General features: G+C 38.8%; 1 protein-coding gene across 2 annotated transcripts in view; it reads left to right on the top strand.

Annotated features, from left to right (window-relative positions):
* Positions 1-18,827, top strand: part of LOC132379553 (exocyst complex component 6-like) — a 162,408-nt gene that overhangs the window by 112,110 nt on the left and 31,471 nt on the right. For both annotated transcript variants that reach the window (XM_059947590.1, XM_059947591.1), the window contains one exon: positions 7,168-7,241. In XM_059947590.1, the coding sequence (XP_059803573.1) occupies positions 7,168-7,241 (74 nt within the window). The remainder of the gene's footprint in view (positions 1-7,167; positions 7,242-18,827) is intronic.

Genomic DNA, 18,827 nt, shown 5'->3' with positions numbered 1-18,827 from the left:
AGTGACAGATCTCAATACATGCGATCCAGAATAAGGTGACAGATCTCAATACATCAGATCCAGAATAAGGTGACAGATCTCAATACGTGCAATCCAGAATAAGGTGACAGATCTCAATACATGCGATCCAGAATAAGGTGACAGATCTCAATACATCAGATCCAGAATAAGGTGACAGATCACAATACGTGCGATCCAGAATAAGTTGACAGATCTCAATACATACGATCCAGAATAAGGTAACAGATCTCAGTACGTGCGATCCAGAATAAGGTGACAGATCTCAATACGTGCGATCCAGAATAAGGTGACAGATGTCAATATGTGCGATCCAGAATAAGGTGACAGATCTCAATACATGTGATCCAGAATAAGGTGACAGATCTCAATTCTTCAGATCCAGAATAAGGTGACAGATCTCAATACGTGCCATCCAGAATAAGGTGACAGATCTCAAAATATCAGATCCAGAATAAGGTGACAGATCTCAATACGTGCGATCCAGAATAAGGTGACAGATCTCAATATATCAGATCCAGAATAAGGTGACAGATCTCAATACGTGCGATCCAGAATAAGGTGACAGATCTCAATATATCAGATCCAGAATAAGGTGACAGATCTCAATACGTGCGATCCAGAATAAGGTGACAGATCTCAATACATCAGATCCAGAAGAAGGTGACAGATCTCAACACATGTGATCCAGAATAAGGTGACAGATCTCAATACATCAGATCCAGAATGAGGTGACAGATCTCAATACATTAGATCCAGAATAGGGTGACAGATCTCAATGCGTGCGATCCAGAATAAGGTGACAGATCTCAATACATGCGATCCAGAATAAGGTGACACATCTCAATACATCAGATCCAGAATAAGGTGACAGATCACAATACGTGCGATCCAGAATAAGGTGACAGATCTCAATACATCAGATCCAGAATAAGGTGACAGATCTCAATACGTGCGATCCAGAATAAGGTGACAGATCTCAATACATCAGATCCAGAATAAGGTGACAGATCACAATACGTGCGATCCAGAATAAGGTGACAGATCTCAATACATCAGATCCAGAATAAGGTGACAGATCTCAATACGTGCGATCCAGAATAAGGTGACAGATCTCAATACGTGCGATCCAGAATAAGGTGACAGATTTCAATACGTGCGATCCAGAATAAGGTGACAGATCTCAATACGTGCGATCCGGAATAAGGTGACAGATCTCAATGCGTGCGATCCAGAATAAGGTGACAGATCTCAATACATGCGATCCAGAATAAGGTGACACATCTCAATACATCAGATCCAGAATAAGGTGACAGATCACAATACGTGCGATCCAGAATAAGGTGACAGATCTCAATACATCAGATCCAGAATAAGGTGACAGATCTCAATACATGTGATCCAGAATAAGGTGACAGATCTCAATACGTGCGATCCAGAATAAGGTGACAGATCTCAATACGTGCGATCCAGAATAAGGTGACAGATCTCAATACATCAGATCCAGAATAAGGTGACAGATCTCAATACATGCGATCAAGAATAAGGTGACAGATCTCAATACATCGGATCCAGAATAAGGTGACAGATCTCAATACATCAGATCCAGAATAAGGTGACAGATCTCAATACATGCGATCAAGAATAAGGTGACAGATCTCAATACGTGCGATCCAGAATAAGGTGACAGATCTCAATATGTGCGATCCAGAATAAGGTGACAGATCTCAATACATGTGATCCAGAATAAGGTGACAGATCTCAATACATCAGATCCAGAATAAGGTGACAGATCTCAATACATGTGATCCAGAATAAGGTGACAGATCTCAATACATCAGATCCAGAATAAGGTGACAGATCTCAATACGTGCGATCCAGAATAAGGTGACAGAGCTCAATACATCAGATCCAGAATGAGGTGACAGATCTCAATACATTAGATCCAGAATAGGGTGACAGATCTCAATACGTGCGATCCAGAATAAGGTGACAGATCTCAATACGTGCGATCCAGAATGAGGTGACAGATCTCAATACATCAGATCCAGAATGAGGTGACAGATCTCAATACATTAGATCCAGAATAAGGTGACAGATCTCAATACATCAGATCCAGAATAAGGTAACCAATTGGGTACAGAGTTGGTTTGGTGGTAGAAGCCACTGGGTGGTAGTGAAGGATTGTTTTACAGATATGACATCTGTAAGCGTGGTGTGCTGCAGGGATTGGTGTTGGGTCCTTTATTATTCAACAATATTAGTAATTTTGGAAGACAATCCAGATAGCTTGATTAGTAAGTTTATAAATGACACCAAAATTGGTGACATTTGTGTACAGTGAAGAAGATGATTTAAGGTTACAAAAGGGTAGATCAGCTGGGAAAGTGGGCAAGTTGCATTGAACTGAGATGGTTATGGAGAGATTTATTTTGGAAAATGAATCAAACTGGGATATAGTGAATGGCAGGGGCCTAGAGGGTGTTATTGAGCAACAGCACGTAGTGGGGTGGGGAGACATGTAGATCCATGAAAGTGGCAACGTGTGGACAGAGTGTTGAAGAATGATATGGTATGCTCCCCTACATTGAACATAGCAGCACACAATTTGCTGGAGGAACTCAGTGGGTCAAACAGATTTTGTGGGGGAAATGAGGAGCTGAGGGAGGGAGAAATCTCCCTCTTCTCCCTGCTCCTCACAGATGTTGTTAAGCCCACTGTTTTTCCAGCATTTTGCTTGTTGATCCATAATTTTAACTTCTGTCTGTGTCTCCATTGAATATAGGAATATGTTGCAGTTGTACAAATTATTGGTTAGCTTGCACTTGGAGCGTTGTGTGCAGTTCTGGCCGCGACATTATAGGAAGAATGTGGTTGAGCTAGAGAAGGTACCAAAAATGTTTTCAGGGATGTTGCTGGATTGAGGTTTTGACTTGAGTGATTGATTAGGTTCTAGCTTTCCCTAAAGCAAAGGAGACCAAGGGGTGACCCGATAGACGTTTATAAAATTGAGGTGTATAGATGGTACAAAATCATTTTGGTTGCTTGTTTTTTGCAGGTAGTTAAGTCTAAAACTAGAGGGCATGTGTTTTTAAGGTGAGAAGGTAAAGGGATCTGAGCAGCAAGTTTTTCTACACAGACTGATTAGATATATTGAACAAGCAGTCGGAGAAGGTGGTAGAGTCAGGTATAATTACAACATTTAAGACGTATTTAGATGCATATTTTGATAGGAAAGGTATGGAGGGATGTGGACAAAATTCAAGTAAATGGGATTACAATTGATGGACAATTTGGATTGAAAGGCTGGTTTCCAAATTATATAACTCTAACTTGAGATGCAAGAGACTGCAGATGCTGGAATCTAGAGCAACAAACAATATTGTACATATTCATTGGGTCAGGCAGCATCCATTGAGGGAAATGTACCATTGGCATCTTGGGTCTGGACCCTTCATCTGGAGTCCAGTAGTCCAGATAGAAGATATTGACACAAAACCTTAGTGGTTAGTGCAATCCTCATATGGCTTGAGGTGTCAAGAGTTCACAGTTTAATTCCCACATCATCTGTAAGGAGTTTGTACATTCCTCCCTGCGAATGTGTGGGTTTCCTCTGGGTGCTCCGGTTTCCTCCCATATTTTAAAGACATGCAGGTTAGTAGGTTAATTCATTATTGCAAATTGTCCTGTAATGAGGCTAGGGTTAAATAGGTGGGTTGCCGGGCGGAAGGGCCTGTTACATGCTGTATCACTAATTAACTAACTTAATTTGTTCGTTTTCCACTAGTTGCTGCCGGACTCCAAGTTCCTCCTGCATTTTATTTGTTGCTCAATAAATAAGTAGTCTGGTTCTGAATTGTACAGTATAAACAATCCAGTATTGTTAGGGTATCTGGTCCAGTGCTCATTGTCATTAAGCTTTTGTCCATGTTGCTTTTTTGGTGCAGATTGGTGCAAGTAATCTGAGACCATATGTGACACAACTTTCTGACTTTCGTTAGCAAGGTCAAGAGTGACAGAGGCACTTGCTGCCTAGTGGAACCATCCCTGTTTATGTATCAAGCAACAACAATACTGAAGGTGAACAGCAATTATCACTGAAGTAGTCTAAGTAATGCACAGTATCCCTTTGAAATTTTCACTGCAACATAGCTTGTCCTGCTTTTGTAATCCATCTGTATGCCAGGTAAAGCACATGGTTCTGCTTCATGGGTGCACTAAACCAAAAGTCACTTACCTCAGGTTAAGTTGCATTATGTTAATCAATTCCTGATTAGTCTCACGTGGTTCTATATATTGCCACCAAGTTATTTAGTGCTCATTTCCTTCAATTCCTGTACACTGACAATAATCTTAATTAAGAGTTCGGCGAGGGCTAGGAGGGCCGAGATGGCCTGTTTCCATGTTGTGATTGTTATATGGTTATACCTGCGAGGGTGAGATACTATTTCCCTTTTCCTTTGAACAAAGGATGTATCTTTTCCATCTCTGTTAACACTCTCATAACTGTGTGAACCTTTCCGATTGCATTTATGTCCATCTTTAATTAGGGTGTTTTACCAGTGGTGGTTTTTCAGATTCAAGAAGACTATCTTTTGATATAGAAATGAAATTCGTACTTTTTTATATTCATGTAGCTTTTTTCCAAATTATTAGTATGGGTATGTAAGCAAACATACTTTTGTATTTTGTTTGGAATTTTGTTTGTAAGAATAAATCCACATTATTATGTATTAGTACAAAGCAACAGCTTAATTTGATATTGTGAAAAATGTCACCAGCTTTTGAACACCTCAGCACCACTGACTGTAGAATCTAAAAGTTGACCTCAACTGGTTTGACTTGGGAAAATATAGAACAGATCTGAAATACTTGTCAGTGGTTCTATACTAGTTTTATATACATCATTTCTCAAAACTATAGGTACTACATCTTCATATCCTAGTTTAGGTCCCCATTCCAGCTCTGATGAAGGATCTTGACCCAAAATGTTGACTGTTCATTCCCCTCCATAGGAACAGCCTGACTGGCTGAGTTCCTCACACATCTTGTGTGTGCCTTTGGAAAATATCAAATCATGCTCAAGGCTGGTTAGATGGCTTGTCAAATTTACACTCCTTAATCGCTTTCTAAGGTATACGTCATTAATGCAAATACCTGATCAATCGTGTGGCAGCAACTTAGTGCATAAAAAGCATGCAGGCATGGTCAGAAAGTTCAGTTGTCAGACAAAACATCAGGATGGGGGAAGAAAGGTGATATAAATAACTTTGACTATGGATTTATTGTTGGTGCCAAATGGTATGGTTTGAGTATTTCAAACACTGCCGATCTCCTGGGATTTTCATGCACAATGGTCTCCAGAGCTTAAAGAGAATGGTGCAAAAAATATCCAGTGCGTGGCAGTTCTATGGGTAAAAATGCCTTGTTATTGAGAGGGGTCAGAGGAGAACGGCTGGACTGGTTCAAGCTGACATGAAAGCGACAGTAACTCAAATAACCATATGTTAAAACAGTGGTATTTAGAAGAGCATCTCTGAACGCACACACAGTATGCTCAATCTTGAAATGGATGGGCTGCAGCAACAAAAGACCATGCATGTGTTTTAGTGTGGCCACTTTATTAGGTGCAGGGGGTACCTAATAAAGTGGCTACCGAGTGTATACAATATTGATCTTATTAGAGTGGAAAGCTGGAGGTCCATTCCATAAATTTTTCAACTGTTTCTTAGATGACCATTAAATTAATTTGTACATTCAGAAAACCTGGATTAGCCTATGTACTTTCACTGAAATGTGTGTTAAATTAACAGCAGTTGAAGCCATTTTGCATTTGCCATGCATGCCTCGCAGCTGGAGTGTATCTTCACTGTAAAGAATACTTTCCCTTCATTGTGGTTATTACTTGGTCAGCCTCCAGCAGTGTAGAGAATTTGATTTGTAGAAGAAAGGAAGATTACCTGTTTTACTGGGAATGTTGTCTTTTTCTCTCCGGGGCACCTTCCACAAGCACCAAAACTTCCACCCAGCTGTCCCTCGGATCTTAACGGGAATGCAAATAATGGATCTGTCTTATTCAGGAAATGCCTTGGGATAAAGACAAATTGAGCTTCAGGCCAGAGCTCATGTTGAATATTATGTAAAAGTCAGTAGGGTCACGTGGGTGCATCACTATCATCATGACATCGCAAAATGTTTTGAGAGAAGGTGTGATTATTTTCTAGCCAATCCATGGTTTAAAGGAGTATGGGGAAAAGGTTGAGAGAAGATTCAATTTACAGGTCGTAATTTTAAAATGAAAATAATTAAATGTGACTTAAATGATGCAGCATGGAAACAAAAGATGCTCTTAATTCCACAGGGCTTAATGTGCATATGTCTTCTATAGGTGCCATTCTTTAAATTGGTATCATTGCTTTTATGAGAACAGATAGTTCAATTTCCTACCTTGCATGGATTATAATGGTGTGAAAGGAAAGTGTTTCAGTAGCCTCTAATTGTGGGATTTCCAATTGGTCAAGCTTTCTGTTCTTTCAGTCATTTTAACTACCTTTCTTAAATGTCTTATATTAAATTATCAGAAATGTCTTGCATGGCAAGAACAGACATACCAGTTAAGTACAGATTGTAGTGCTTAGAGCATTCCACCTGTTGTCTGCAAGTTAAGCAAGTTCCCACCCTGCTGTCTGTCTTTAATTGCAGTTTGGCTAGAGGTAGCATTTTTATTGAGCAGATGCTATAACAAAGCAGATGTTTAAAAAATATGTTGACAGCCATGGAATTGGTATTTTCTTAAAATGCTTTTGTAGTCATTCACCCTGTGGACCAGAAATTGAGGTGAAAAATCTGTCAACTTACTAACTTCAGCATAATCACATTTTGTAAAGTATGTATTTGTGATTGCATAGAAATGTTTTATTACGATGCCTGGTTAATGTTATTGAACCGCATCTAATCTTTAAATCTCTAAAATTTCATGTTTGGAACAGAAAACCACTTAATTGGCTTCAATTTGGGTTTATTCCTATAAGGGAAATAGGGAATAAAAGTTTTTTGTTATAAAAAAGTTTTACTTTTGCTTAAGTCTTCACAGATTTGCTCTAGTTCTCTCTCTCTCAACAGTTCCCCTTTTTGATTATTTGCTTTCAGTGTTTGCTAGCTCTGAGCCAGTGCCAGGTTTCCAAGGGGACACCCTACAGTTAGCATTCATCGATCTCAGACAGGTAAGACTTTTGGGATTATTTTTCATTGAGTGATGCAGTAGCCAATGGTACAGTACCAGTCATTGATGCTGTTTGTTTGCTGCTTCATCTTTAAGAAGCTGCTAAGTCTACTTACTGTTCTAAATCATAACATGGTGAACCATGACAAAACTGCCACAGATGTTCATGTGCTGAACAAAAGATCTGACTTCCTGTTTCAATGATAATGTCTTTTCTTCTTTTAGAAAATCAGAACTTTATTCTAATAAAAAATCCTGAAGTAGTAAAAGAGTATATGTAGTTAAATAGCACATAATTTAACCATTTCCAAGAAGTGACCAATTATCAAACAATGTGTTATCACAAGATTTGCTATATATTGTGCAATATGTGTGTATACAAAGTAGCAGAAATGTGGAGTTTTTTTTCCCTTAAGAGGTTATTGGGTAATGATTGACTTTACAAGGGGGAAAAAAATCAGTATAACTTTGTTAGGTAACAATGTCATGATGAATTGAAATTATCATATAGATTGTCATGATATCTGCACATGGTGGACATGGCTTGAAGCTCATTTGGTTCTCAAATAGGAAAATGGTTTTCAATACTATGTTTTTTGATATTTGCATTATAGTTTTTGTAAGTTCAAATCTCCCATGGCCTTGCAAGGAGAGAATTGAGACCGAGTAAAGATTTCAGATCAAGGTTAGATGACTGGTTATTAACTTGAACCAAAAAGTGGGGAAAGGGAGTTAAGGTTTGAGACTAAGATGTCAGGTAAGTTTTTTATGCAGAGAGTGGTGAGTGTGTGGAATGGGCTGCTGGTGATGACAGTGGAGGCAGAAACGATGGGGTCTTCAAGAGATTCCTGGATGGATACATAGAACTTAGAAAAACAGAGGGCTATAACTAAGCCTAGGTAGTTCCAAGGTAAGGACATGTTTGGCACAGCTTTGTGGGCTGAAGAACCTGTATTGTACTGTAGGTTTTCTATTTTGCTATAATTGCTTCTCATATTTTGGATCATAGTTTTATTTTTCTTCATTTCTGTTCAGTTACTGTGGTTCATTAAAGCTATGTATGAATGTGTAGTTGTATGGCTGAATATTTCACAATTGTTGATCTGAGGTTTGAACTCTATTGGAGAATTTTTTGTTATGTGGCAGAGTCTTTGCTTTGATGCAGAGGATGTTCCTGTGTAGAAATTTCTGTTCTAATAACCTGTCTCTGAAATGTGGGTGGAGAGCTGCATTTGAACTTTCCTGTGGTTTGATGGAGTCATAACATTAGCTAAAAATTCTGGATAGTTTTCTTTAAAAATCATGTTGAATGTGGATTTACAGAAGCTCAAGGTTTTAAATAGTTATTTTCCCTTTAATGCAATACTGTATATTTCCAGAACAGAATGCTCATTCTGGCTCCTATTGCCCAATGCATCAGGCCAAATTTTGAAGTTGTTATTTTTAATCTCATTCAAGATTGTTTATTGTCATTCATCAGTACACAAGTGTAAACGAGAATTAAATGATTGTTATTCCAGATCTGATGCGGTATTTAAAAATTGCATTAAGCATAAAGAACACAATAAATATAAATACATAAGATTAGTTTATATACATAGACTGTACATAATAATGCTAAGTACAGGAGTATCTGTACATAAGGTGACTCTAACAGGAAATTATCAAGTAGTGGTAATGGGGTGGGTTAATGGATTGAGGTGGTAAACAGCCTGATGGCTTGAGGTGAAGTAACTTTTTGAGTCTGGTGGTCCTGGCTCGGATGCCTGCATAGCCTCTTCCCTGATGAGTAGGACAAGCAGTCCATGAGCAGGGTGGGTGGTTTCCTTCATGATATTACTGGCCTTTTTCTGACACCCTTCTCTATATTGTGTACGTCCTTGATAGTGGATAGTCTGGTGTTGGTGTTGCGTTGTTCACTTATCCTCGGGAAGAGCAATTCACAGAACTTGGTTTCTAATTATATACCATCTCCACTGATAGACTGATAAGCTAATGATAACAGGATTTATCCTTTTTGGAATATACTGTAATCTTTTCAGTATCCTTGTCCTTTTTAAAGTACCATTGGAAGGCTAGTTACAAGACCACAGTGGAATTTCCACCTTTTGCAGCTTTCTGTAACCAAGGAAGCATCCCACCAGATTCAGAGTTTCAACATATTTAATTAATTGCAATTTATTATCAAAGTATGTATGCAGTATACAACCCTGAAATTTCTTGCCCACAGCAGTCACAAAACAAAGATAAAACTAACCTGTTCAAAGAAAAACATCAAATCCCTCTCTTGCCACCACCACCCCCCACACGTGCAAAAAATACATACTTGCTCATCTAGACCAATTATCCTAAATTTAAGCGTCCAGCCTTTCAAGTACTTCCTCCATTTTGCCTTATTTAAATCACTGTTACCTTTGGCTTTGGGAACATTATTTTTATTTAGTATAATTCTATCTCAAAAAAGATTCTCCAGTCCTTGGCATGCACTTTTACAACTCTGGCTTGTATGTTCATGAAAAATCTTTGCATTCTTACCGGGTTTTTTAATCTTTACTCTTCCTCTGTCCTTTTTTTGTTTTGGTTCTTTTTTTTTACTTTTTGAAGCTTTGTTCTCCTATCATTTAACATATAGCAAGCTTATTTTTGTCATAGGCAGACATACACTGAGTTAAATGCCATTAAAATTAACTTTTTGGTGGTGTACAGTACATAATGAGCATAAATGAACATCTATGCAAAAACAAACCACAAAACAGACATAACACTGTTGCAAAATTGAGATAGAAAAAGAAATACAATACAAGGTAGTGTGGGAGTTTCTCACACAGTTGATGTATGTTGCCATCCTGAAGTGACACCTCAAAAGCGGGGAGAGCTGTACCCATGATGGAACTGTCCAAATCTGTTATTCTTTGGTGCTCCTGTGCAATGGTTGCAGCACATCTTGGTCTGGAAACTCCAGTCAGAATGCTTTCCACTGTCAATCTGTGGAATTTGTCAGTCTTTGATGGCATGTCAAATCTCCTTAAAAGTTCTAAGAAAGTAAAGATGCAGGTGAGCCGCCTTTATGGTTTTAACTATGTGCTAGGCCAGGTTAGGTCCTCTGAGATGACGACATCCAGAAACTTGAAGCTGCTCACCCTTTCCACTGCAAACCCTTCAGTGAGGACGAGTGTATGTTCACCTGTATTCCCCTTCTTAAGGTCTATAATCATTTCCTTGGTCTTGCTGATGCTGAGTGCAAGGTTGTTGTTACCACACCACTCAAACAGCTGACCTATCTCACTCGTGTACATCTCCTTTTAAGGCTCCTGTTTCATTTCTATCACAATTTATATTCATCCAGACTTAAATGCCTGTACTTTCCCTCTCAAGGAAGCATACTGTCCATTTGCAGATCTTCCATTGCTCTGTTAGCATTTGACTGATCAGTTTGAAATTTCAATCAATTTTGCCTAAATTTTTAAAAAACCCTTTTTCAAATAAATGCTTTTATACTTGATTACATTTTATCCTTTTCCAGAACTGCTATTCTCTTAACTGTATCCTGCTGAACTCTACATCACTTGCCTCACTTCATTTCTAGTATAGTAATGGTTTTCCTTCCATGTTGGATGGGGAACACATCAGTTTCTTGCATAATTCCTCCTTTGTCTTTAATTCTGTTGCTAAATCAGTTTACATTGGGATAATTAAAAATAAAGTTCCTTGAATATTTTAGTATTCACTATGGAAAAGGATCTTGGTGATTGTAGTGATGACTTGCAGTGGACTGAAAAGGTTGAGCATGTAGATATTAAGAAAGAGGATGTGCTGGAGCTTTGGGGAAGCATAAAGCTGGAAAAGTTGCTGGACTGGATGAGCTGAATCCCAGGCTACTGTGGGAGGTGAGGGGGGAGATTGCTGAACCTCTGGTGATAATCTTTGCATCATCAATGAGGATGGGAGAGGTTCCGGAGGATTGGAGGGTTGTGGATGTTGTTTCTTTATTCAAGAAAGGGAGTAGAGAAAGCACAGGAAATTACAGACTGATGAGTCTTACTGGTTGGTAAGTTGATGGGGAAGATCCTGAGAGGCAGGATTTATGAACATTTGGAGAGGTATAATATGATTAGGAATAGTCGGCATGGCTTTGTCAAGGGCAGATCGTGCCTTATGAGCCTGATTGAATTTTTTGAGAATGTAACTAAACACATTGATGAAGGAAGAGCAGTAGATGTAGTGTATATGGATTTCAGCAAGGCATCTGATAAGGCACCCCATGCAAGGCTTATTGAGAAAGTAAGGAGGCAAGGGATCCAAGGGGACATTGCTTTGTGGATCCAGAACTGGCTTGCCCACAGAAGGCGAAGAGTGGTTGTAGACAGATCATATTCTGCATAAGGTCAGTCACCAGTGGAGTGCCTCGGGGATCTGTTTTGGGACTCTTATTCTTCGTGATTTTTATAAATGACCTGGATGAGGAAGTGGAGGGATGGGTTAATAAGTTTGCTGATGTCACAAAGGTTGGGGGTGTTGTGAATAGTGTGGAGGGCTGTCAGAGGTTACAGCGGGACATTGATAGGATGCAAAACTGGGCTGAGAAGTGGCAGATGGAGTTCAACACAGATAAGTGTGAAGTGGTTCATTTTGGTAGGTCAAGTATGATGGCAAAATATAATATTAATAGTAAGACTCTTGGCAGTGTGAAGGATCAGAGGAATCTTGGGGTCCGAGTCCACAGGATGCTCAAAGCAGCTGTGCAGGTTGACTCTATATTTAAGAAGGCATAACGGTGTATTGGCCTGCATGAATCATAGAACTGAATTTAGGAGCTGAGAGGTAATGCTGCAGCTGTATAGGATGCTGATCAGACCCCACTTGGAGTACTGTGCTTGGTTCTGGTCGCCTCACTACGGGAAGGATGTGGAAACCATAGAAAGGAATGCAGAGGTGATTTACAAGGATGTTGCCTGGATTGGAGAGCATGCCTTATGAAAACAGGTTGAGTGAACTCGGCCTTTTCTCCTTGGAGCCATGGAGGATGAGATGTGACCTGATAGAGGTGTATAAGATGATGAGAGCCATTGATCGTGTGGATAGTCAGAGGCTTTTCCACAGGGCTGAAATGGTTGCCATAAGAGGACGCAGTTTAAGATGCTGGGGAGTAGGTACAGAGGAGATGTCAGGGATAAGTATTTTATGCAGAGAGTGGTGAGTATGTGGAATGGGCTGCCGGCAGCGGTGGTGGAGGCCGATATGATAGGGACTTTTAAGGGACTTTTGGATAGGTACGTGGAGCTTAGAAAATAAAGGGCTATGGGTAAGCCTAGTAATCTCTAGGATAGGGACATGTTCGGCACAACTTTGTGGGCCAAAGGGCCTGTATTGTGCAAACACGAGGAAATCTGCAGATGCTGGAAATTCAAACAACACACACAAAATGCTGATAGAACACAGCAGGCCAGGCAGCATCTATAGGGAGAAGCGCTGTCGATGTTTGACAAAGTACTCCTGACGAAGGTCTCGGCCCGAAACGTCAACAGCGCTTCTCCCTATAGATGCTGCCTGGCCTGCTGTGTTCCACTAGCATTTTGTGTGTGTTGTGGCGTGTATTGTGCTGTAGGTTTTCTATGTTTCTATGTTATGTCTACTGTGATTCCTTCATCTTCCTGAAACCTTCATGAACAGAGTCTCCTCTATCCCCTTCCAGCTATTTAATGATGTTTGGTGTTGTAGCTCCTGCATTGTTCATAACTTGTCACCAGACAGATCCTGTCATTTACGCCTTGATCTCCTTGATGGTGTGGACACATTTCAGAATAGAGAAGATGATTTATAAGCAGAGTATCTGGCATATATCGATTAGCATCTAAACTTGAGGCAAAATCACAATTGAACAACGGGAGGCCTACAACATCGGGATGTTTCCTGTGGGGAAAAACAGAATGACATCCAGTATAGTGCTCCTTATTGAAGCATTTTCTTTAATAGAAAACTCATCTTGTCAGTTCACGTTGTTCAATCACAGCTTTTCTTCTGATTTTAGATTCTAAACCATTTTGATTCAGAACCATTTTTAAGTGTTTCTACACTTTGATATCAGCAATGTAGTTGAGAAAATTAAATGGCAAATGGAAGCTTAAAATGGAAAGTTTCTGATTCTAAAACGTTTTAATGCTCTGTCAAATATTATAAAAAGTAGTACAATGCATAATAATTTCTAATATGGTTTGTAACCTTGCTGCTTTGATACATACACACAGTGCTGGAGGAATTCAGGAAGTCAGGCAACATCTATGGAGGGGAGTAAATAGTTGGTGTTTCAGGCCAAGACCTTTTATCAAGAGAGGAAAAGAAGGGGGAAGCAGCTAGAAAAGAATGTGGTTGGAATGGATGGAGTACAGACTGATAAATAATGGGTGAGGGGGAAGGGGGAGATGAAGTAAGAATCTGGGAGGTGATGAGTAAAAGAGACGAAGGGCTGAAGAAGAAGAAATCAGGAGAGGGCAGTTATTTTGCCTTCTCCCTTCCTTTTCTGTCTTGATGAAGGGTCTCAGCCCAAAATGCTGCCCATTTATTCCTCTCCATAGATGCCACCGACTTGTGTTCCTCCAGTACTTATTGTGCATTGCTCAAGATCTCCACCATCTTTATGATTATGTTCTGATAAATGATAGTTCTTGTCACTTGCAGAACAACCAGCTTTTGCTAACTTCTCCATAAGATGTTATTTAAAGGGCCAACAGTCAAATTCCTGTCTTATGCAGCATCAGCACCTGGTTCTAACACCGTTCACCCTTCTGCCTTGATCTTCTTGCATTCTAAATTACTTCTACATCCAAGGTGAGGTTTTTCTTCCATCCAATCATATTGGATGGCATGATGAGAGATCATTGACTTTTACAAGACTATGTGGGGGAGACATAGAAGGGCTGATCCATTCTGAGCTATGGCAATCCATTTTCATAATTGGTTTATCCCTGATCAAAAATTGCTTGGGGAGCTACGTTTTAGCAAGACAGCTGCCACTGTGATCACTCTGATTGCCTGCAACCTCAAATATCGCCCCAGATTTGATCAAGGTCACGGGCACTCAGCTTTCTAGCAGGCCATTCAGCTGATCTTTGCTATATCATAGGTTAGAGAAAATCTGCAGATGCTGGAAATCTGAGCAACGCGCACAAAATACTGGAGGCCAGCCAGCATCTATGGGGAAAAAAGTACAGTTGACGTTTTGGGCTGAAACCCTTTTTCCCATAGATGCTGCCTGGTTTGTCATAGATTGTTACTTAGCTCCACTCAGGAAAGAAAAATTTCTCTTAACACATGGATTTACTCTCATTACAGTCTTCCCTAATACATGAGCATTCATAGATTGCACTCGTATAGTAATATCCCTTACAATGATCTCCCTTGCAATATCCTGCCAGCAAGTTAGATAGAATCTATGGAGAGAGATTCATGGAAATAGTTAAAAAGGTATATGGAGGGAAAAAGTAACAAATTATATATTTAAATAAAATACAGAACAAATTAGAATACTACCAATACTGTTATAGTACTATAAAACTATTAGCTCCCAATACTTACCAACGAAGGAATTCAACTGTGATGCATTCTTTGACTGTAAATTAACAAAATAAGCATGGATGCTTAGTGTAGATCAAGGACTGCCTTCATATGATGGTTACCTCCTCAGTCTTAATTTCTTTCATAACATTGAAGATGATTGATACCTTCAAATTCTTCATAGTTTTTAACTCGTTGATGTAATGAAATTGTTTCATTTTCACTCCTGGCCATTTCTGGCATCTCCAAGTCTGAATGCTTGAAGCTACAGTGAGCAAAACAGTTCTGAATTGTCTTGCGGTTTATTTCTCACCAACTATCAGTGACAAAAATCACTGCTTTTTGAGCACAAACACGTGCAACTGATGCTACTTAAAAACTTTGCTTGCAGAATTTGTTGTCTAACAGCTGAGCAAGTACACGCAACTGATGCTAGATTGAAACTGTTCATTAACAGTCTGCTGCCCAATTAAACAGCATAATGTTCCAAATAAATGAAGGGAATCCTGGCTATTTTCTTGATTAGTTTTTGTTCTTTAAGAGTAGTTCCAAATCAACAGCTGCTGCGATTAACTGAAGGCCCAATGAACTGAAATCCACTGTGTCCAGGTCTCTGTTCTGCATGGAAATGAAAAAGTGTGTAGAAAAATATACATTGTATCTATGCATTTGTATATGTATCTAATTCACTTAGTCATTGTGTAAATAAATGCTTTAAACTTTTTCTTTTGTAAGTAGCTCTGGTACAATGTTCTCATTAGAGATCAGATGTTTTCACATTAATCAAGCAGTCTAAACCGCCTTCAGTTTCTCTGCCTTGTGAGTGACGATATATCGGGAATGCAGAAAAAAACACAAGCACTTGTGTTTTTCAACACTCACCTGCAGTACGAATACCATGTGCCAATTTGCCTGTCATACAATCCTATGATCCATTTATTTTTTAATGTGATAGATGACATTTCTTTTCAAGCAGACTGTGAAGGAAACAGTGCCTTTTATAAGGAACTTCTCCATTGGGGCATCTGGCTGTTTCATGTACTGTTCTCCAGTTTGAATTTGATACTCTGCCATGCCTCCGAGGTTATGAAAGATAAGGAAGTAGTTCCAATGGCCAGGTTTTACCTGCCCACCCTGATGGTGCCCCAGGGTTAGAATCTTGATACTTGCACCGCTTTACAGAAGAGCTGATGACAGGTAGAGAGTGATACCAAGGAAAGCCTGCACCAAATCAAAGCTAAAAGGCAAGAGGCTTGGGATTGGATGAGAAGCTGTGGCTAAAAGATGGATCAGAGGGATTGCCCTTTTTAGAAAAGTAGGTGACCCGAGATTGAGAGGTCATGATCCCACTGCCAATCATTGGATCACTAATGGAAACTGGCTGTCTCAATAGCATCGCCTTTTCTTCCTTAATTTAGACTGTGGATGTATAGGATTAGTTGGGATGTAGGAACAAATTCTGTTTAAATATCCTGAATTGAACAATGTGCCTAGAGGTAAAGTTGTCAGGTTAAAATCAACACAGGGTGAAATAGTTTTTTGCTTCTTTTTGATAATTGAACATTAAAAATGTTCTTCAGTTAATTTTTTGAAGACTATCCTTATGCAAAGCATGCACTATCAAGATGAAAATATTATTCAATACATTTGTAAGATTTATTTATTTACTGGGCAAATCTGAAATATCCTGCTGTAAATATGTAAATCAATTATTTTGAGAACAATTTTAACTAATGCTAATCAATTACTCCTAACATTAGTGGTCATGTTTATTTGGACTGTAATCTGATTTCATGTTTTATATGCCATTGATAAGGGGTATTGTTAGTAGAGAGTAGCATTCAAGGATTAAATACTGACAGTGAGATGATGAATTCCAGTTTTTTGCCTTTTTAAAAAGGAACTCCAGAACTAGTGAAATCAAGAACAGAAGAAGGTAATTAGTTTATTTATCATAATAAGATTATAAGGTGCTGATGCATGCAAATCTTTAGACATAAGACTATCTGAAACTGGTATTGCCCTGTAAATATTAAAGATAATTAAGTTGAATATGTAAGGATATCAAGTCTACTATAGATGTGTCTAAAATACAGTCACTCTTATTTTGAAGGAAAAATCCAAGGCATTAGAAAGTGGGCTTTTTAACAGTGGTGTCTAAATAAATTACTGAGGGAGGATGTGACTACTGAAGGCATGATATTTCATATGCCTGTAGGATGTATTTAGTCATAATCCTTCAACCACCAGCTGGTTGAAGTATTCCTGCCTGCAATTTCATGTTTACTTTCCAGCAAGATCTGGGGCACATTGCTACTCCTCACTTAAAATTTCTGACAGATAAATTGGTCTGTTATGCTGGAATTTTGATGCCAACATATACTTTGAAGTTGTGTTCCTTGTGGAAAAATTATTTTAAATTTTAAAACCAAGGTTCTTATTTGGATGAACATGGTTTTACAGTAAGCTTCATTTTTTTACAATTTGGTATTAAGCTCTTTTACAGGTACCTACAATATGCCTAGCCAGAAAATTTCACTTTATACAAAACTACTGCAGCACTATGTCTGCTCATGCCCCAGTCCTGGTAATCAGGGTAAATTGATAGGGATTATGCTGTCAGACATTTAAGTAATTTCAGAAGCAAATATAATTTAAATTCTGATAGACTTGCTCTCAAATATTTTAGACCTGGCCAATTGACATTTTTAAACTTAAAAAATTTAAAACTTTTAAACTTAAAAAGTACTATGTTTGAAATTAGTATCATAATGGTCCAGAGGAAGTTCACGAGAATGATTCCCTCAGCGAAAGGGTTAACATGAGCCTTTGATGGCTCTGAGCCTGTACTGGCTGGAGTTCAGAAGAATGAGGAGAGATCTTATTAAAACCTATTGAATATTTAAATACTTATAGTGAACATTGAGAGGATGTTCCCAATAGAGGGGGAATCTTAGGATCATGGGACACAACCTAAGAGTACAAAGTTGTCTCTTTGGAGTTGCTGCAGAACACTGGAGTCCAAATCATTGGGTGTACTTAAAGTGGAGGTTGATAGGTTCTTGATTAGTAAGTGTTACAGGGAGGCATTCTCAGAATGCACTAATTCTGCTCCTGAGTCTTATGAGAAATGCTTGTAGTGTTGATATAATCACACAGCATGGTCTTGCAGCCTTCTATATCTACAATAGTCTCATTAATTCTTATCAATCTGGTCAATTCCATCTTGGGCACCAGCTTACAAAGTACCCAGGACGTCTTTAGGGAGCAGTGTCTCAGAAAGGAAGTGTCCATTATTAAAGACCTCCAGCACCCAGGGCATGCCCTTTTCTCACTGTTACCATCAGGTATGATATACAGAAGCCTGAAGGCACACACTCTGCGATTCAGGAACATCTTCTTCCCCCTCTGCCATCCAATTCCTAAATGGACTTTGAAGCTTTGGACATTACCTCACTTTTTTAATATACAGTATTTCTGTAGTTGCACATTTTTTAAATAATCTATTCAGTATATATAATTGATTTACTTGTTTATTTATTATGTTTTATTTATTACTAATTTCTCTCTCTTTGCTAGATTATGTATTGCATTGAACTGCTTCTGCTAAGTTAACAAATTTCATGTCACATGCCAGTGATAATAAACCTCATTCTGAATTCTGTTTCTTAATGTTCCCACCAATTCTTCTTTTAAGTTCCTGCTGCCTTTCTCCCTGCTTTCATCTCATTGTTTCTGCCTACCAATCAGCATGTCTGTTATGTGGGATGGAACTGGAAATTTGGGGAAGTTCATGAAATCATGTAGTGAACATGCAAATTCCATTCTCAGCACCCAATATCATGATCAAACCTTGGTCTCGAGCTGAGAGGTGGCAGTACTAACTGCTTTGGAACTCTACTAAAGCACTGCTGTATTTCAATTTAAGAGAGAAACTTGAACATGTTAATGCATGTGTAGCTACAATAGCACCCAGACCAATGACTCTATTAGGCATTCACTATGGTTGCTAATTATAATTTCAAGCCTATATTGT

Source organism: Hypanus sabinus, chromosome 22 (assembly GCF_030144855.1).
Source record: "Hypanus sabinus isolate sHypSab1 chromosome 22, sHypSab1.hap1, whole genome shotgun sequence".
NCBI lineage: Eukaryota > Metazoa > Chordata > Chondrichthyes > Myliobatiformes > Dasyatidae > Hypanus > Hypanus sabinus.
This window is presented reverse-complemented; position numbering and strand designations above follow the sequence as displayed.